The following is a 15112-nucleotide window of genomic DNA, read 5'->3' as shown; positions in this document are numbered from 1 at the left end:
GCTGGCTTGGGTGTGATGTCCCTCGAGAACAGGGAGATGTGCAGCCACCCCAGCCTGGGGGCAGGCAGGGGTTGTGCAGGTGGCCTGGTCCTGGTGGACTCACCTCATTGCTGCTCCGGGTGCTGAGCAGATGAGTAACCGAAGGGTTTGTCTCAATCTGGGCTTTGTGTTTTTCCAAACACTTGCTCTGTGAAAAGCCTCTGCCCCTGCTCTCTGCAGGTGCTGTGTCTGATAGAGCAGGAAAATAGCAGTGCTATAAATACCGAATTGAAGGAGGCAGCAACCTGCCTGTCATGTGGGCATGGAGGAGTGACCTCACGGCAGCAGATTTGCAAGGTTTCCCTCTGTGCCGTGGGTAGTGCAGAGCAGAGGAGATTAAATCTGCCCACCTGACCCAGTGGCTCAGTGGCAAAGATTTATCTCCTGCGTCCTTGCTTGCAGCAGTTTCTGCATGCAGCAGTTGGGGTTTTGGGGGTACCCTGTCCTGCTCCCAAGTGGGATCTGCCTGAGCACTCACTGACATGAAGGGGCATCCCAGGCAGGAGCAGCCCCTGACACAAAGGAGCTGCAGCTCCAGCCTTGTCCCTGCTCAGTTTCCACAGTTGGAAGGCGGGAGCAGGAGCTGCCCCTCCCAGACCCAGCAAGGCTTTTGGGGCCAGAGGGTTGTGAAATCCCAATGACACTGGGATGTCCCTGGGGTGAGAGGGATGACCAGAGGTGCAGCAGCCTCCCAGGATCATCCTGCAGCCGTGGCACTCACTGGTGCCTCAGTTTCCCCATCTGCAGCATTCCAGGCTCTCCTGGTCCCGGGAATTCCCCGCCCTGCAGAAATCCTTTGTGCACAGAAGCGAGGCTGTTCCCAGTGGGAAGGTGACCTCTTCCATTAGCAGCAGGGATGCTTTTTCTTCCCGAATTAGATGGCAGCGTGGAGGCTGTCCAGGGTTGGCATCACTGCTGACAGTGCTGGAGCTGCACCGAGCTGGGTCCTGCTGAGCACACACAGAGCCACCCACATCCCCGGCCATGTGCTTTTTCCAGTGGAGGTGGACAACAAACACACATTTCAGGCACTGTGCTTGGCGATGCCGCCGTGCGCTTTAACGTCCTCTGCAAACCGGCAGCAGGATTTGCCAGAGCAAGGACGTTTATGGGAAGGCCAATTAGAGCCTGTTTTCACCCTGTGCCTCTCAGTGAGCAGAAGCGTTTAGCAGCAACCTCAGAGTAATTCAATTTGCGCTCAAGCTTTCTGTTTCACCTCTAAAAAATGGGATTGCTCCACAAACTCGTTAGAGAAAGTGGCTCCGAAGCGCTGGCTCCCGCCCAGGCTGGGCTCTGCAGGTTCCACTTTGCTGCTGGGCTCTGCTCTCCTCCCATGCAGATGTGCTTAGGCAGGAGGGACCTCACACTGCACACGGCAGAAATTAACCTCCCCGGGACGAATCCATGCTGCAGTGTCTGTGTGGTGCAGAGGAGCTGACTGCTGGGCTGCACCAGGGGAACCTCCATCCTGTGCTGCTGCCTCTGGAAGCCTCAGCATCACCTCCACAGCTCATCTCCATCCCTCGGGGGGTGGCTGCCACGCTCACCCCTGATCTCTCCCTATCCCTATTCCCAGCTGCTGCCCGTGACGACGTCCCACGCGATGTTCTATGGGTCCTCCTCCACCATGGCTCCTCCATCCAAGAGCCGGCTGAAGCGCCAGAGCCGCCTCTTCTCCCAGGTCCTGTACAGGACGCTGAGCTACAAGGATCGCAGCTCCACCTCCGCCTTCCCAGATGGGGACGATCCAGCTGAGCTCTCCACTCAACTTTCGGCCCCCGGCATCCTGAAGATTTTTGGAGGCAACATCTGTGTGGGCACCAACTATAAGAGTGTTCTGGCCACGGGCAGCTCGGGGGCACTGGAGCTGGTGAAGGAGGCTCTGGAGCGCTACGGGCTGAGCCAGCTGAATGCCGGGCAGTACGCGCTGTGCGACGTCATCGGGAGGTTCGAGGGACCCGAGAAGCGGTGGCAGACTGAGGGGCTGAGGGTTCTCGGGGACCATGAGAAGCCGCTGCTCATCCAGGACCTGTGGAAGCCCCGGGAGGGATTCTCAAGGCGGCTGGAGCTGCGGCGGCGGGCGGAGGTGGAGGAGATGGCAGCCAGGGATGTGGATACCACCACTGCAGGTCAGGGGCTGCGGCTTGGGGGTGTTTGGGTTGGGGTGGTGGTGGGGACAGGAGCTGCATTTTGGTTGCAGTGCTCTTAGCGCTTGGTGCTCCATGGGGAATGTGGGACCCCAGCTGGATGCCCGCTTGTGGCATAGAATCATTAAGGCTGGAAAAGAGCTTCAAGATCACCAAACCCAGCCCGTCCCAGCATGACACCAAACCACACCCCTCAGTACCACATCTCTGTGGTTCTGGAACACCTCTAGCGATCCCAGTGACCCCACACTCCCTGGGCAGCAGAGCCAGTGCTCCTTGGGAGAAGAAATTTTCCCCTGTAATCCAACCTGAGCATCCCCTGGCACAACTTGAGGCCATCACTCCTCCTCCTTTCAGGTGCAAGGAGCTGCTGCAGTGCATCTGGGTGTCAGGGATGAGGCACAGAGGTGGGTGCTCCTCTCCTCTCCAGTGGGGATCAGGGCGATGCTAAGTGCTTTGCAAGGACGCTGGCTCCAAAGAAAGAAAAAAACAGTTTTTAAATAGAAAACAGGGCAAGACCTAAGTGCTAAACTCACAGTCAGATGTGGCTGCATGTGGTGGGAGGGCTGTGCCACGGCTCTTCAGAGGCTGCCAGCATGAGCCCAAGGTGACATCAGCTCCAGGTGACACCAACCATTGTCCCCAGCTGGGACAGGGCCAGCAGCACTCACACCTCAACCTGGGCACTGTGAGGAGGGCACTGCCCTAATTTCTCATGTTTTTATTTTTTTGAAACCTTTTTCTGTAGCCGGCCAGGCTTTCCTGAGATGAAGACCCCCAGCCACAATTATTCATGCTATCTGCTTGACAGATGTACTGCTAAAACCTCACTTCTGCTGCTGTCCAGTTCAGCTGGGCCTATCCCCAACCTCCCCACCCTGTGCTGGTGGTGCTGCTCCAAGCACACAAAGCATCTGCTCCTCTCTCTTCAGCAGCACTTCAAAGAGAAATGCAGCTCCTGTTGTGGTAGGAACTGTGAGTGCTACCAGCAGGGTCACCCTGCCACCACTCCTATGTTCCCTTGCCATGAGCTGAGCATCAGCTGTGTGCCTGGGGCAGCAGGGCACTGGCTTGGAAAAGTGGCTTCTATGCAAAACTAAAAGGAGAAGGGGCTGGAGGCTGCCTGGGAGGAAAGCAGAGTGGGGCTGAGTAGGAGCCACAGGGAAATACCTGTAGGTAACTGCCCCCACGCAGGACATTGCAATGGGACACTGCTGCTGAGTCAGGGGAAAGGCTCCACAACCACAAGCGAGGAAGCAAATGGCTTAAGAGTTTTATCTGCTCGGTTACCCATTATCCTAATTAGTTTATTAGCTGCTTCCCAGGGGGGAGGGAGGTGTGCTCTCCTGGCACTGCTCCTCAGTAGTGCAGGTGGAGCAGCTCTGTGGGAAACGAGGCTTCACTCAGCCCTGCTCCTTTCAGGGAGCGATGTGGGGCAGCTTGGGGCAGAGCACCACAAAGTAGGGATGCATTCAGTTCTTCCCAGGCACCCCATTGCACGCCGTTCCCTGTGCTGGTTGGGTTTCCCTGTGAAGCTGCAGACCAAACCACGTGCACGCTGTGCAAACCATGGGAATGAAACCTCTTCCCTTCCAACACGCTCTGTTGGGTACCACTGAGGCACACCTTGGCTCAGCTGCAGCCAGGGAATGTTCCCTACAGGGGCTGCTCAGTAATTCACATCAGAAAGGGCGTTTGCTCCAAATTAGAAACAAATCTCTCCTGAGTCCATTGCAGTTATTTATGTGCTGATTTGTTTCCCAACCAGGAGCAGGGCACCTCTTCCCCTGGCTGAAAAAAGAGGCAGAGCCCGTGGAGATCCCATGCAGCAAACCCAGCAGGATGTGGGGTGGGTCGGGGAACAGCAGCCCCTGCTGGGTGGGATCACCTGCAACCGCCAGGCAGGAGAAGGCACTGCTATAGGGCTGGGGGCATACCTTGGCTAATGGATGGACTTTGTTTCATTCAGGAAAAGAACTGTTTATGTTTCCAGCACAGCTCTGGGTTTGGGGGGAGTCAGTGACAGAGGCTCTATGGGCAGTGAAAACACAGCTTTTTCCTCCGTGGGTTTACTATGCAAAGCTAACACAGTGCAGACTGCCCTCAGATAAGGGAGCAGTAATGGCAGGGGGATCCCGAGCCCCCCGGGGTGAGGAGCTGCACCAGAGCTGCCCCACGTCTCTGTTTAGGGCCGGGCAGTGGGGTGACACGGTGCACCCTCAGAGCTCTGCTCCCACACTCGTGGCATCCCTGCATTTCACATTTGCAGTGCAGTGTGTTGGACCCCACTGCCTTCTAAAGGGGGCATGGGGAGGGCCTGTCCCCCTCTTGGCAGTGGCTGCGGGCCATGCTGTGCTCTAATCCCACAGCATGCCAACACTGGGTGCTATTTTCTCCTCCCTGCCTTCCCCATCCCTATCATTTTCCCACCAAAGGAGTGCTCGATTTAAAACAAACAAACAAAAATGTATTCTGGTGCATGCAGCCCATTCCTCACCAAATAAGGCAGACGACAGGTTTGTTTTTGGGCTCTGGCTTATGTGTGTCCCTTTAAGCAGCCCCAGACTCTGTGCACTGCCATCCCCAAATCCCTCTGGCTGTCCCCAAGCCCTCCATTCTGCCATTCTGTAATGCAGAGGTACGAGCACCGACTCTACAACTTCATCCTATCGCTGCTGCGGAGCCAGAGCCCTATGGGGGGAATCCCATAGGAGCCTATGGGTTTAGGGACGCCGCTGCCTTATGGCTCTGCTCATTCGCTCCAAATCCCATTCGTCTTGCAGCCAGCTCTGCTCTGGGGAAGGTGCTGAGCGCTGGGTCCTGCGGCGGCTCTGCGGCTCGCAGCTCCCTGCCCGCTTCCCTGGGGGCTGGGGAGCCTCTCAGCCCCGCTCGCTGCCAGCAGGCAGCACCAGGCTCTTATTTTTCCGTGTTTTCTTTCTTTTTTTCTCCCCCCGCCTCTAAAAAATTCAGCTTGTTTTCTCTCCAGCCCCGCTTTCCACCGGCAGCGCAGGGGATGCTGTGGATGCGGAGCTCCCCGGCTGCCCCGCGGTCAGTGGGGACATGGGGGAGGGGGGAAGAGACGGGCTGCGGGTCCCTCTTTTTGCTATGGAGGGGGCACAAAACTCCCCTCTCTTGGGGGACATCGCCCCGGGGGATGGGGATTCGCTCCGACGCTGCCTCCCGTTCCCCACCCCGGCGGGATGCGGGATGCTGCCGGTCCAGCATTGGAGCTGAGCGCAGCGCATCTCTCCCCCCGCAGGCATCAACGCCCAAGCGAGGAAGCTGCAGCGGCACCGGGCGCGGGGGGCCATGCGGGTGCTGGCGGGCGCTAAGCGGCTCGGCACCCCCCCGGCCCTGCGGCGCAGCCTCAGCGAGAGCAGCCTGGGCCGCCCCCGGGACGAGGAGCTCCGGCGGCACTGCCCTGCGCTGCGCGGCCCCGAGGAGCGGAGCGGGAGCAGCATGCGGTATTCCCTCTACCATTCCCCGCACCTCCTGCTCCTGCAGGGCTACAGCCAGCAGCATGTAAGCACCGCGCAGCTCTCGCCGCCCCGCCAACCTTTCTTTTTTTTTTTTTTTGTTGTTGTTGTTGTTGTTGCTCCTAAAGCCTATGGGGATGGGGAGCTTGATGCATGGCCGGTGTTTCCTGGGGGAGGGGCGGGGTTGGGGTGAAAGAGCATCCTTAGGAAAATGAGTTTGTGTGGGGTTGGGGTGTGCAATCCGTCCTGCCCGGCTGCGGTGCAGGCTGGGGATGTGGCTGCAGGGCTGGAGGAGAGACGCCTCAGAAAAGCCCCACGGCAGCGTCTCTGCCCCGGTGCAGTGCAGAGCTGGTTCTGCAGGATGGTGCCGAGCGCTGCCCCGTCCCCGTCTGGCTGCCTCGTAACCGGTAAATGTGATGAGAGGTGGTACGAGACAGCGCGTCTGGGAGCGTCCTCTCCCCTGCCCAGCAGGCACTGGGAGAACTGGAAAGGACTGGGACGGCTCTTTTGGTTAATGGTTGCTTTGTCCAGGTGGAATATCTGGCTGGTCCGAGATTTCAAGCTCTGTCCCAATGTGACACCAGCGCTGCAGTTCTCCTCTGTCTGTGCTAATGCAGCTGGGGAAACTGAGGCACCAGTGTGCGCTGCTGCAGGTGTGCAGGCAGACAGGGGCAGCCCCCCCAGCCTGCTTGGTGAGCACAACTGCAGGGAGGAGGGCTCCTTCTGCCCAGAGCAGCCCCATCTGTTACATGCCCGGAGTTACGGTGCCCGTTTGTTGGGCTTGCTGCTCTGCCCACTCGCACATCTGGGTGCAGGAGCAGTAGGGTGCACACGGGTCCTGGCTGCACTGCCCACGCTTTTTGTGCTGTACGAGCTCCCCATCTGTGCAAGGAAAAGAGAGAACCGTGGTTCTGCCAAGGCCAGGTGTGAGGGTGGCAGGGGGCTGTAGACCCCACTGATTCTGCATGCCCCCTCCCCCACAGGACAGCCTGGTGTACCTGCTGAACCGCGAGCAGCACACGGTGGGCCAGAGGACACAGGCGAGCAAACCCAGCATCAGCCTTTCGGCGCCAGACATCCTACCCCTGCACTGCACCATCAGGAGGCTGCGAGCGTCGTGGCACCGCTCGGAGGAGAAGTTGGTGCTGGAGCCCATCGCCGGTGCCAGCGTCTCCGTTAACTTCTCTGCGGTGACCCGGACCGTTGTGCTGCGGCACGGGGACCTGCTGTCCCTCGGGCTCTATTACCTGCTTCTCTACAAGGACCCCATGAAGGCACAACCGCTGCCGGCACAGACCCTGCTGAGGCTGCGGGCCCTGCACCCCGATGGCCCTTCTGTATGTGGGACGTGCGGCAGCCTGCTGAAAGAACAGGGGGGGCCCAATGCCAACCGACAGAGCCCCGAGCCCAGCGACGGTCCCAGGGCTCCCCGCAGGAGGCTGCAGCTGGAGTTTGAGCCAGAGGCTGAGGATGTGCTGCTGCGGCGCATCATGACGCTGATCGAGCCGGGGGGGGATGACCACAAGCTGACGCCTGCCTTTCTGCTGTGCCTCTGCATCCAGCACTCGGCCACCAGCTTCCAGCCTGGGGACTTTGGGCAGCTGCTGCTCAAAGCGGCCAAAATGATCCAGAGGACAGTGTGGGTCAGTTGGCACTGGGGGGTGGGGACAGTGGGGATCCCCTCGGCTCCTGCCCGGGTCCCCGTGTGCAGCAATGCCAGCAGTCACCATCTGTGCTCTCTCCTTCTCTCCCTGCCCAGGAGCGCACACGGGAGCTGGCTGAGAAGCAATCCCAGCAGTAAGTGCCACCCTCCCTTCTTTGCCCCAAAACTGGGAGAATTCAGCCCAATTCTCCCTCCCACCCAGCTGTGCCCACCCCGTCTGCCAGCACAGACGCACATGGCATTTCCCTGCTAAATCCCATGAATTTGTATCTATCCTCGTTTTGCCACTGGCCGCACTGCCAGTCCCAAATTCCAGGCTCCAAAGCAGCATCTGGAGAAACCATCTGTGCTTGCGCTGAGGTCTCCTTTAGGGCAACCTCCCAGCCTTTCGCTACAGCAGGAAAAAGTGCTTCAGCCATTGAGAAACCTCCCAGCTGCTTTCTATTTGTTTTGTTTTATTTTGGAATGGCCCAGTGCTGGGCAGGCTGAATTTAACCACCAGACCTGGCAGCAACAGCAGCACAGATTTGTTGGGGAGATCTGCTCTGCAGCAATTCCTGCAGATGGGTTGGATCAATCATTGGGGTCCCCCATAGAAGTAGTACCAATAAAACCTATCCTGCAGAGCAGGATCTCCCAGCTTGCTGCTTGCACAGAGCTTTCCTAAAGCTCAGCAGTGGGCTGCAAAAGCTCTCTGCTGCTTTTTGGGTTGGTTTCACCCCAAATCCCTCAGTGACGAGCAGTGATGCTGCAATGCCTGCTCTGTCTCCTCCCCCAGCCAGGACCCTGCTGCCCTGTCCTGTTTCACCATTGCGGACCTGCTGCCAGACCTGCAGCACATCCTCTTCTGGATGTCCAACGCCATTGAGGTGCTCTACTTCGTCCAGCAGAAGTCCCCCACCTACATCCAGAGCATGGAGGAGGAGATGGATGTCAAAGGTAGTGGTTGGGGCTGCTGCTCACTCTGTGGCCCCTCGACCCTGCTGATCCCTGCCTGCATGCAGTGCTTGGTGCCCTTGAGATGTAAGGGAAAAAGGGGAAAAGGAGGAAATCAGCTTCTAAGTCCAATTTCATCCTGTTTGGGGACGTCATGCTGCTGATGTGAACCTGAGAGAGTCAGTAACCCCACCCTAGGGGAACATGGGGTGTGGTGACCTGCAGGGTCTGGGGCTGTATTGGTGCCTGCAGCCATCAGATGGCCCTGCCAGGTTTGCTCCCTGATTTCTCCCTCCATCCCATAGGCTCCAAGGAGTCTCTGTTCTCCTCGACCATCACAGCCAGCGAGGAGGCGATGACGGTGCTGGAGGAGGTGATCATGTACACATTCCAGCAGTGTGTCTATTACATCTCCAAGGTATGCAGTGCCCAGGGGCACCGCCGCCAACGTGAGCATCCCCAGCAGTTCTGCAGGAGTTGTTCAGCTTCTGCGACACCGAGATGTTTTCCTTCGGGCTGAAGTGCCTCACTTTTGGGCGCAGCCCAGGAAAAGTATTGGATGACCGCGGTGTGCTTCCCTGCTTGGGAGGAGGTGTTGGGGAGAGCATAATGCTGCGATTCAGAGCACGATGGAAAGCAGCCCCGGGGCTGGTGGGGAACAGAGAAGGCAGTGTGTGGCCGGAGAAAGGTGTCTGTGTGCAGGGATGCTCCGTGCTCGCCTCTCCCTCACCCTCACCCCAGCAGGGATGGGTGTAAGGTGCTGCTCTCCTACCCAGGCTCCTGCACAAGTAAACAAACGGGCCGGGTTCTGTTCAGCTCAGCTCCTTCTGCTTCCTGCAGTGTCTGTACGTCTCACTGCCGGCCCTGCTGGAGTGCAACCCCTTCCAGAATGAGAGCCATGAGGGCTGGCGGGCGGCCCCACCGCTGCCCGAGGAGCTGCGCCGCGTGGTGCTCATCTACCAGGCAGCCCTGGACCTGCTCCAGCAGTATGAGGTGCACCCTGAGATCACCTCCCAGATGTTTGCCTACCTCTTCTTCTTCTCCAACACGCTGCTCTTCAACCAGCTTCTGGATAAGGGTCAGTCCCTGTCCTCCTCTTGGTTCTCCCTGATTGGGCTGATGCTGGGAATAGACCTTCTGAGACCCCCCAGTCCTTCCCGGTGCCCCCTTGGAAGAGGGGCTTTGAGCAGCTGGAGGTGGGCAGGTCCCACACTGGTATGGGGAAGCCAAGCACAAATCTGGCTGTTGGGCCCATGTCTTTTCTTTCCCAAGTGCTCCATCCCCAGCATCCTGCTTGTTTCACATTTCATGGATTTGGCTTTTGCTATGCCAATTTGTTACCAGGCTCTTATTGAGCTGTTTCCAAGCAGAGTCCCCCTGTACCCATAGAGCAGACACAGCTGCTCCCTCCAAGGTTCCCATTTCCAGGAGGGATTTAACCCCAGCCCCAAATCCAAACACATCTCCAACCCCATCCTCATCCCCAGTTTCATCTTCAACTCCAACCCCATCCTCATTCTCATGCCCAAACCCATCTTCAACCCCATTCTCATCCTCATTCCCAAACCTAAACTCATAATCAACTCTGGCTGTATCTGCATCTCTATCTCCAAACCCATCCCCAACTCTTTTCAGTCTGAAAGCAGTTTGCTCCACAGAGAGCTTCTCACTAATGAACCACTGCACCCTGCCTTGTAATTGAGGAGCAGGATGGTTCTCGTTAGCCTTAATTATCACTAACAGCCCTGCCTCATGGCAGTCTCCTTGCCCTAGCCACTATTACTGCCAGGCAAGGTCCTGCCACTGAGTCACAGCCACTGGGGACATTAACGTGGGGACATAAGTGGGCATTTGTTCTGTAGGGCAGCCCTACTCTAGGCTCTCTGGCTGAACGTGGGGGTTCCATTGCCCAACCTATGCTGTGCCCCACAGGCTCCTCTCTTGGCTGCTTCCATTGGTCGCAGGGCGTGAAGCTGCGAGCCAGCATGCGGCTGCTGCTGGAGTGGCTGCGTGGAGCCGGCTTTGAGCAGCTCTCCCAGCAGTTCTTTGCTAAACTGACCAGCGTGGCCAACCTGCTGGCCATGCCCGGCTCCCAGCTGCTGCAGGTGAGGTGCTGGCTGCGTTGGGTTTGGGATGGGGGTGACGGGATGGTGTTCACCCCCCCTTGCTGTCTCTTTGCCCAGATGACGTGGCCGACCCTGAGAGCTGAGTTCCCAGCGCTGAGCCCTGCGCAGCTGCATCGGGTGCTGAGCCAATGCCAGACGGCCATGGAGGTGGGCAATGTGGCAGCATGGCAGCCCTGGGATGAGGAGAGCACGGCCGCCTTCCAGCCTGGTGAGCCCCCAGCCCTGCATGCTGCTGTCACCCATAAGCCTTTATGGATCAACCAAATGGGCAGTGCCCTTCAAACCACAAGGGTCTTGTACGTAACTGTGGTCATCAGGGGTAACCATAGTCGTATGGCATTGGGATGTGAAGGATGCAAGTGTGCTCAGTGCCCTGCATGCCCAAGTGATGCTGCTTGGAGGCACAGTGGGGCTGTGGGGCAGGATCTGCCTGCCTGCCATCCCCCTACCTCTGCCCTGCAGACGCAGTACTGGAGTCCTTCGACAACCACCCTCCCATCGTCCTGCCCAGCGCGGGCTTCAAGGTGGACCTGGAGGTGGAGACGTTGGATGACAACATCTACCGGCACCTCCTCTACATCCGCCACTTCCTCTGGAGCCTGCAGAGCAAGAGCCCCCAGGGCAGTGAGGGGCCATGCTCAGCCCCTCCAAAGGTCAGGGAACGTTTCTTTTCAGAAGGAGCAGTCAGGTGTTGCAACAGGGAGTGGTGGGGTCACCATCGTTGGTGGTGTTCCAGATCCGTGTGGATGTGGCACTGAGTTGGTTTGGTGTCGTGGTGGGGTTGGTCTTGGGGGTGTCAGAAGTCTTTTCTCACCAGGAGTCTCCTCCTGTGCTGGGGATGCTCACAGCCACCAGCAGCACACAATCTACTCAGGTTTTGATGGCTGGGTGATGGGGGGCACCTATGGGATGACAGCTGCCTACCTAGGTTCCCACAGAGCACTTTTCTCCTTTCTAAGAGTGAGCCACCAATTGTGCCAGAAGTGCTGGAAGTGAGTCCGAGCCCGGTTATGACCCCGGGGAGCACTGTCCCCCCATCGGGCCGCTGCACCCCGGGGGGCTGCGCCAACCTGGAGGCGGATGAGCCCCCCCTGCTCACCTCAACCACCAATGGGTGCCCCCGGCAGCAAGCCGCCGGCGAGCAGCAGCTCCAGGAGAAGCTCCAGCAGCTGCAGCTGGGCAGAGGCCCTGCTCCCCCAGCTCCCTCCTGCCTGCTTACACCCCCCACCACCCCCCTGAACTTTGACTCCGCCGGCCCTGAGTCCCCACAGGGCACAACCAAAGGACTGCAGGACCCACGGAGGAACGGGATGAGCAGCACCAAAGGCGGCAGCCCTGAAGGTAAGGAGGGCTGACACTGCCTGAGGGGGTGCGGGAGGGGGGACAGAGCCTGCACGGCCACATTGGGTGCCCATTTCCAGCACACATGGCTCTTGTGCGGATTTTCAGTGCTTGGGCACGGGGAGAGCACGTAGAGCATCTCACCGTGCTTTGTCCCAGAAGGGAAGCAGCCCTAGGGAGAGCCCAGGTTGGCTTTGGTGGGAATTCCTCAATAGAGCTGATGAGGGGCGGTGATGGAGCAGTAACCCGGTGGTCCCTTGCTGGCAGGCTGCTCGCCGACCCCCTACGACTTCCCCACGCCGGAGTCCTCCAGCCGCAGCTCAGCCACCGACGATTTCTGCTACGTCTTCGTGGTGGAGCTGGAGAGGGGAGCGCTGGGGCTGGGGATGGGGCTGATCGACGGCTTGGTGAGTGCACAGCAATGGCTCTGCCAGGGCATGGCACCCATGGGGGCACGTGTGGCACGGAACACTTAATTGCCAAAGCTGATGGCTGTGCATGGAGCTAAGCAGCTTTGACTGGGGACAGTGAGGCGCAGAGCGATCTCTTGCAGCTCTGCTGCGGGGTCGCTGCCTGCTACACCCAGCACAGCTGCCTGCAGCTGGAGGGAGCCAAGGCGGGGAGGAAAATGACTCAAGTGAGGGATTTCCTCCATCCTTTGGTGTGTGGCAAAGCCAAGCAGGGCAGCGGGTAGGGATCACAGGTTTCCCGTGTCCTCTCTGCTCGCTCACTGCCTCCTTCCCTGCAGCACACACCGCTGGGCTCCCCAGGCATTTACATCCGCACGCTGATTGAGGGCAGCCCCGCGGCAGCTGATGGCAGACTGGCCATCGGGGACCGCATCCTGGCTGTCAATGGCACCAGTCTCATCGGGGCCGATTACCAAAGGTGGGTGACACCCCACTGGTGGGGCTGGGATGTCAGAGATGGGGAAGGCAGGTGCGTGGGGGTGGGGTGAACGAGGGAACAGGGAGAAAAAGCATAGGAGCACATTTCAGAGCTGAAGATGAGCCCGGTGTGGCTGCTGCTGTCATCGAGGGAATGATGGAGGTGGAGATGTGTGGATTCAGGATGTGGTCCCTGGTGCACAGATGTAGCAGTCACCTCTCCCTGTTGTCGCTCTGCAGTGCTGTGGACCTCATCCGCTCTGGAGGGAAGAAGCTGAGGTTTCTGGTTGCCAAATCAGACATGGAAATAGCCAAAAAAATCATCTCCAGCTCTGCATCCTCTTAACTCTCGTATGAGGTATGAGGGTCTGTCAGCAGGTGCAGCTCTGGTTAGGGTCGAGCTGATGGAGCCCAGGGTGCATGAGGGAGGGCCAGGACTGCACAGCTGCCCTCAATTTGCTTCCCAGCACCTTGCCCTGCACTGCAGTAGATGGAAGGACACACTGGGGTGCTGCACGCTTCTCCCCAACAGCATAGAGCTCCTGATCCATTGCCTGGCCTCACCCTACAACCTGCACCTTACAGCTGCACATACATCCCAGGAGCATCCCTGTTCCTTCAGCCCCTGGCAGAGGGCAGGAAGGCTGCGGGCAGCTCCTCGTCCCCCCAGCTGATGGCCCCGCATGGCCCTCCTTGCTCAGTCACAGGCGTTCAGGGTGGCGTTCCAGTTCTCCTATTACACTTTCACATTTGCAGGTCAGGTTCAAGACAGCACTGGGATATCAAGGTTGCAGAGCCAGGCCCTGACAGCAGCAGGGTGGGCAGGAACCCAGCTCTGGGATGGTTAACACAGCACAAGCTCCCAGAGCAGGATCCCAAGCAGGACGCCTTGCTGGGAGCCCCGGTGCCATACCTGACATCAGGTGCCTTTCTGCTACTGGGCTCCAATCTCATTGCCCCCAGCCCTGCTGCAAGAGGGGATGCAGCTTCAGGCGAGGGCTGACACCACCAGCAGTTCCCTGAGACTGAGCCCTGGAGAATAGGGCTCTCATCCTTGCACTGGCACTACAGCCCTGGCAGATCCCCAGCCCGGTCCCCAGAGCTGGCCCAGCAGAGTGGGGCATTGTGGAGCAGCCAGGTTCACTTTCCCCATGCAGGAGGTGTTGGCACCACGTCCTGTCCACTCCCTCCCCTTCAGGGCCATTGCAAGGCTCCCCTGTATCCTGCCCAGCTCAGAGCATCTCAGAAGTGCTGCTGCTGCTGGGCTGCCAGGTGATGGGATGCAGCACAGGTTGGAATAAAGTCAGGCTTCAGAATCCCAGCAGCAGTTCTCTGACCCGCAGTCTGCAGTACGGTGTGGCAGGACTGCACTGGCAGCTCCACCATGCGACTGCTTGGTCCCTGCATGCACAGCTTCTAAGTCTTCTGTGTGCTTTTAGCAACATTAAAGGGATAAACCCGACCTGATTTCCGCATATAGAGATATTGAGATCTTGTTTAGCTGAACCCTATTAAAACAGTCTGCCATGATGGCCTGCATCAAGCCCTGAACTTACAGCAGCATGGTCTAAGCTCCGGCAGCAAATCAGATATTACCATTGCATCTCACAACAACAGCTCTGAGGATTGTGATGCTAAAAAAGGGATGCTTAACAGGGTTGGCCTTAATTAAACCTCAGATATTTCACTGCTACAGTTTGCATTCTGGGCTCAGTCTTGCAGTCGGCAGGAGAGAGATGTCAGAATAATCTGTGCAGGAGAAACACTTCACACACCGGATTTGAACGCAGCCTGGCCTGACTTCTCTAAGGCAAGACGGACAAAGAACCTTCACTGAGACAGTTAGTGCCTTGCTTTTCTGCTAGGCCATGATCATAGCAAACAGCCTCCAGCAGGGACTGGAAGCAGTGTGTCACTCAGCCACTGACTCAGCTCTACCGGGCGAGCAAAGGCTCAGGGCTCCTGGTGACACTCTGGTGATTCACCTGACTTTGACTCAGGAGGTGAGCTGGTTCCTGAGCTCTGCAGAGCAGGAAAGGGGCTGCTCAGAGCCCCTGGGAAAACTGCATGCACTCCTTACTTCTCTCTCTGCCCAGGAACCAGGGCTTTGTGGTGGCCTGGTGTACACTAGACTGAATTGGAGCTGCACTCCGGCCAATTCAGTCGTACCAGAGCAAAATCCTTTGCTCTCTCTGGGGCCTGACTCTCTAAGCACACCTCGAGGCACTGTACAGCCCCAGAGCTTTATGTTACAGTGCAGTGAGGTATTGAAACAAATTGTAAACAAACCCTAGTATTTACTAGTGTGCATGAGGGCTTGCTTCTCCTGGGAGCAGTGGGATGTATTTACTTTTCTGTTTGTTAATACTGTACAGCTCAGCTATGTATAATAAACTTCTTGTGCAGATAAAGAACACAGCACGGCACCTGCTTGACAGGGGGCAGATGAGAAAGGCTCTTGGTGTCAACAATAAACTGGATTGATAAATCTCTCTAA

General features: G+C 58.0%; 1 protein-coding gene across 6 annotated transcripts in view; it reads left to right on the top strand.

Annotated features, from left to right (window-relative positions):
• RADIL (Rap associating with DIL domain) overlaps nucleotides 1-15112 on the top strand; it is a 19187-nt gene extending 4075 nt beyond the window's left edge. For 3 of the 6 annotated variants that reach the window (XM_085237425.1, XM_085237431.1, XM_085237430.1), the window contains 15 exons: nucleotides 1616-2168; nucleotides 5446-5708; nucleotides 6646-7305; nucleotides 7422-7459; nucleotides 8104-8264; nucleotides 8567-8679; nucleotides 9102-9339; nucleotides 10194-10366; nucleotides 10445-10595; nucleotides 10850-11040; nucleotides 11347-11728; nucleotides 11996-12135; nucleotides 12477-12616; nucleotides 12856-12949; nucleotides 14295-15112. In XM_085237425.1, coding sequence (XP_085093551.1) covers nucleotides 1616-2168; nucleotides 5446-5708; nucleotides 6646-7305; nucleotides 7422-7459; nucleotides 8104-8264; nucleotides 8567-8679; nucleotides 9102-9339; nucleotides 10194-10366; nucleotides 10445-10595; nucleotides 10850-11040; nucleotides 11347-11728; nucleotides 11996-12135; nucleotides 12477-12616; nucleotides 12856-12949; nucleotides 14295-14363 — 3366 coding nt within the window. In that variant the 3' untranslated portion in view covers nucleotides 14364-15112. Of the gene's footprint in view, nucleotides 1-1615; nucleotides 2169-2543; nucleotides 2594-5445; nucleotides 5709-6645; nucleotides 7306-7421; nucleotides 7460-8103; nucleotides 8265-8566; nucleotides 8680-9101; nucleotides 9340-10193; nucleotides 10367-10444; nucleotides 10596-10849; nucleotides 11041-11346; nucleotides 11729-11995; nucleotides 12136-12476; nucleotides 12617-12855 lie in introns of those variants that run through there. The other 3 variants (XM_085237432.1, XM_085237429.1, XM_085237428.1) reach the window with 3 other exon arrangements.

This window comes from Meleagris gallopavo, chromosome 16 (genome assembly GCF_905368555.1).
Source record: "Meleagris gallopavo chromosome 16, MGAL_WU_HG_1.1, whole genome shotgun sequence".
NCBI classification, from domain to species: domain Eukaryota; kingdom Metazoa; phylum Chordata; class Aves; order Galliformes; family Phasianidae; genus Meleagris; species Meleagris gallopavo.
Note: the sequence above shows the minus strand (reverse complement) of the source record. Positions and strands in the feature narration are given on the sequence as shown.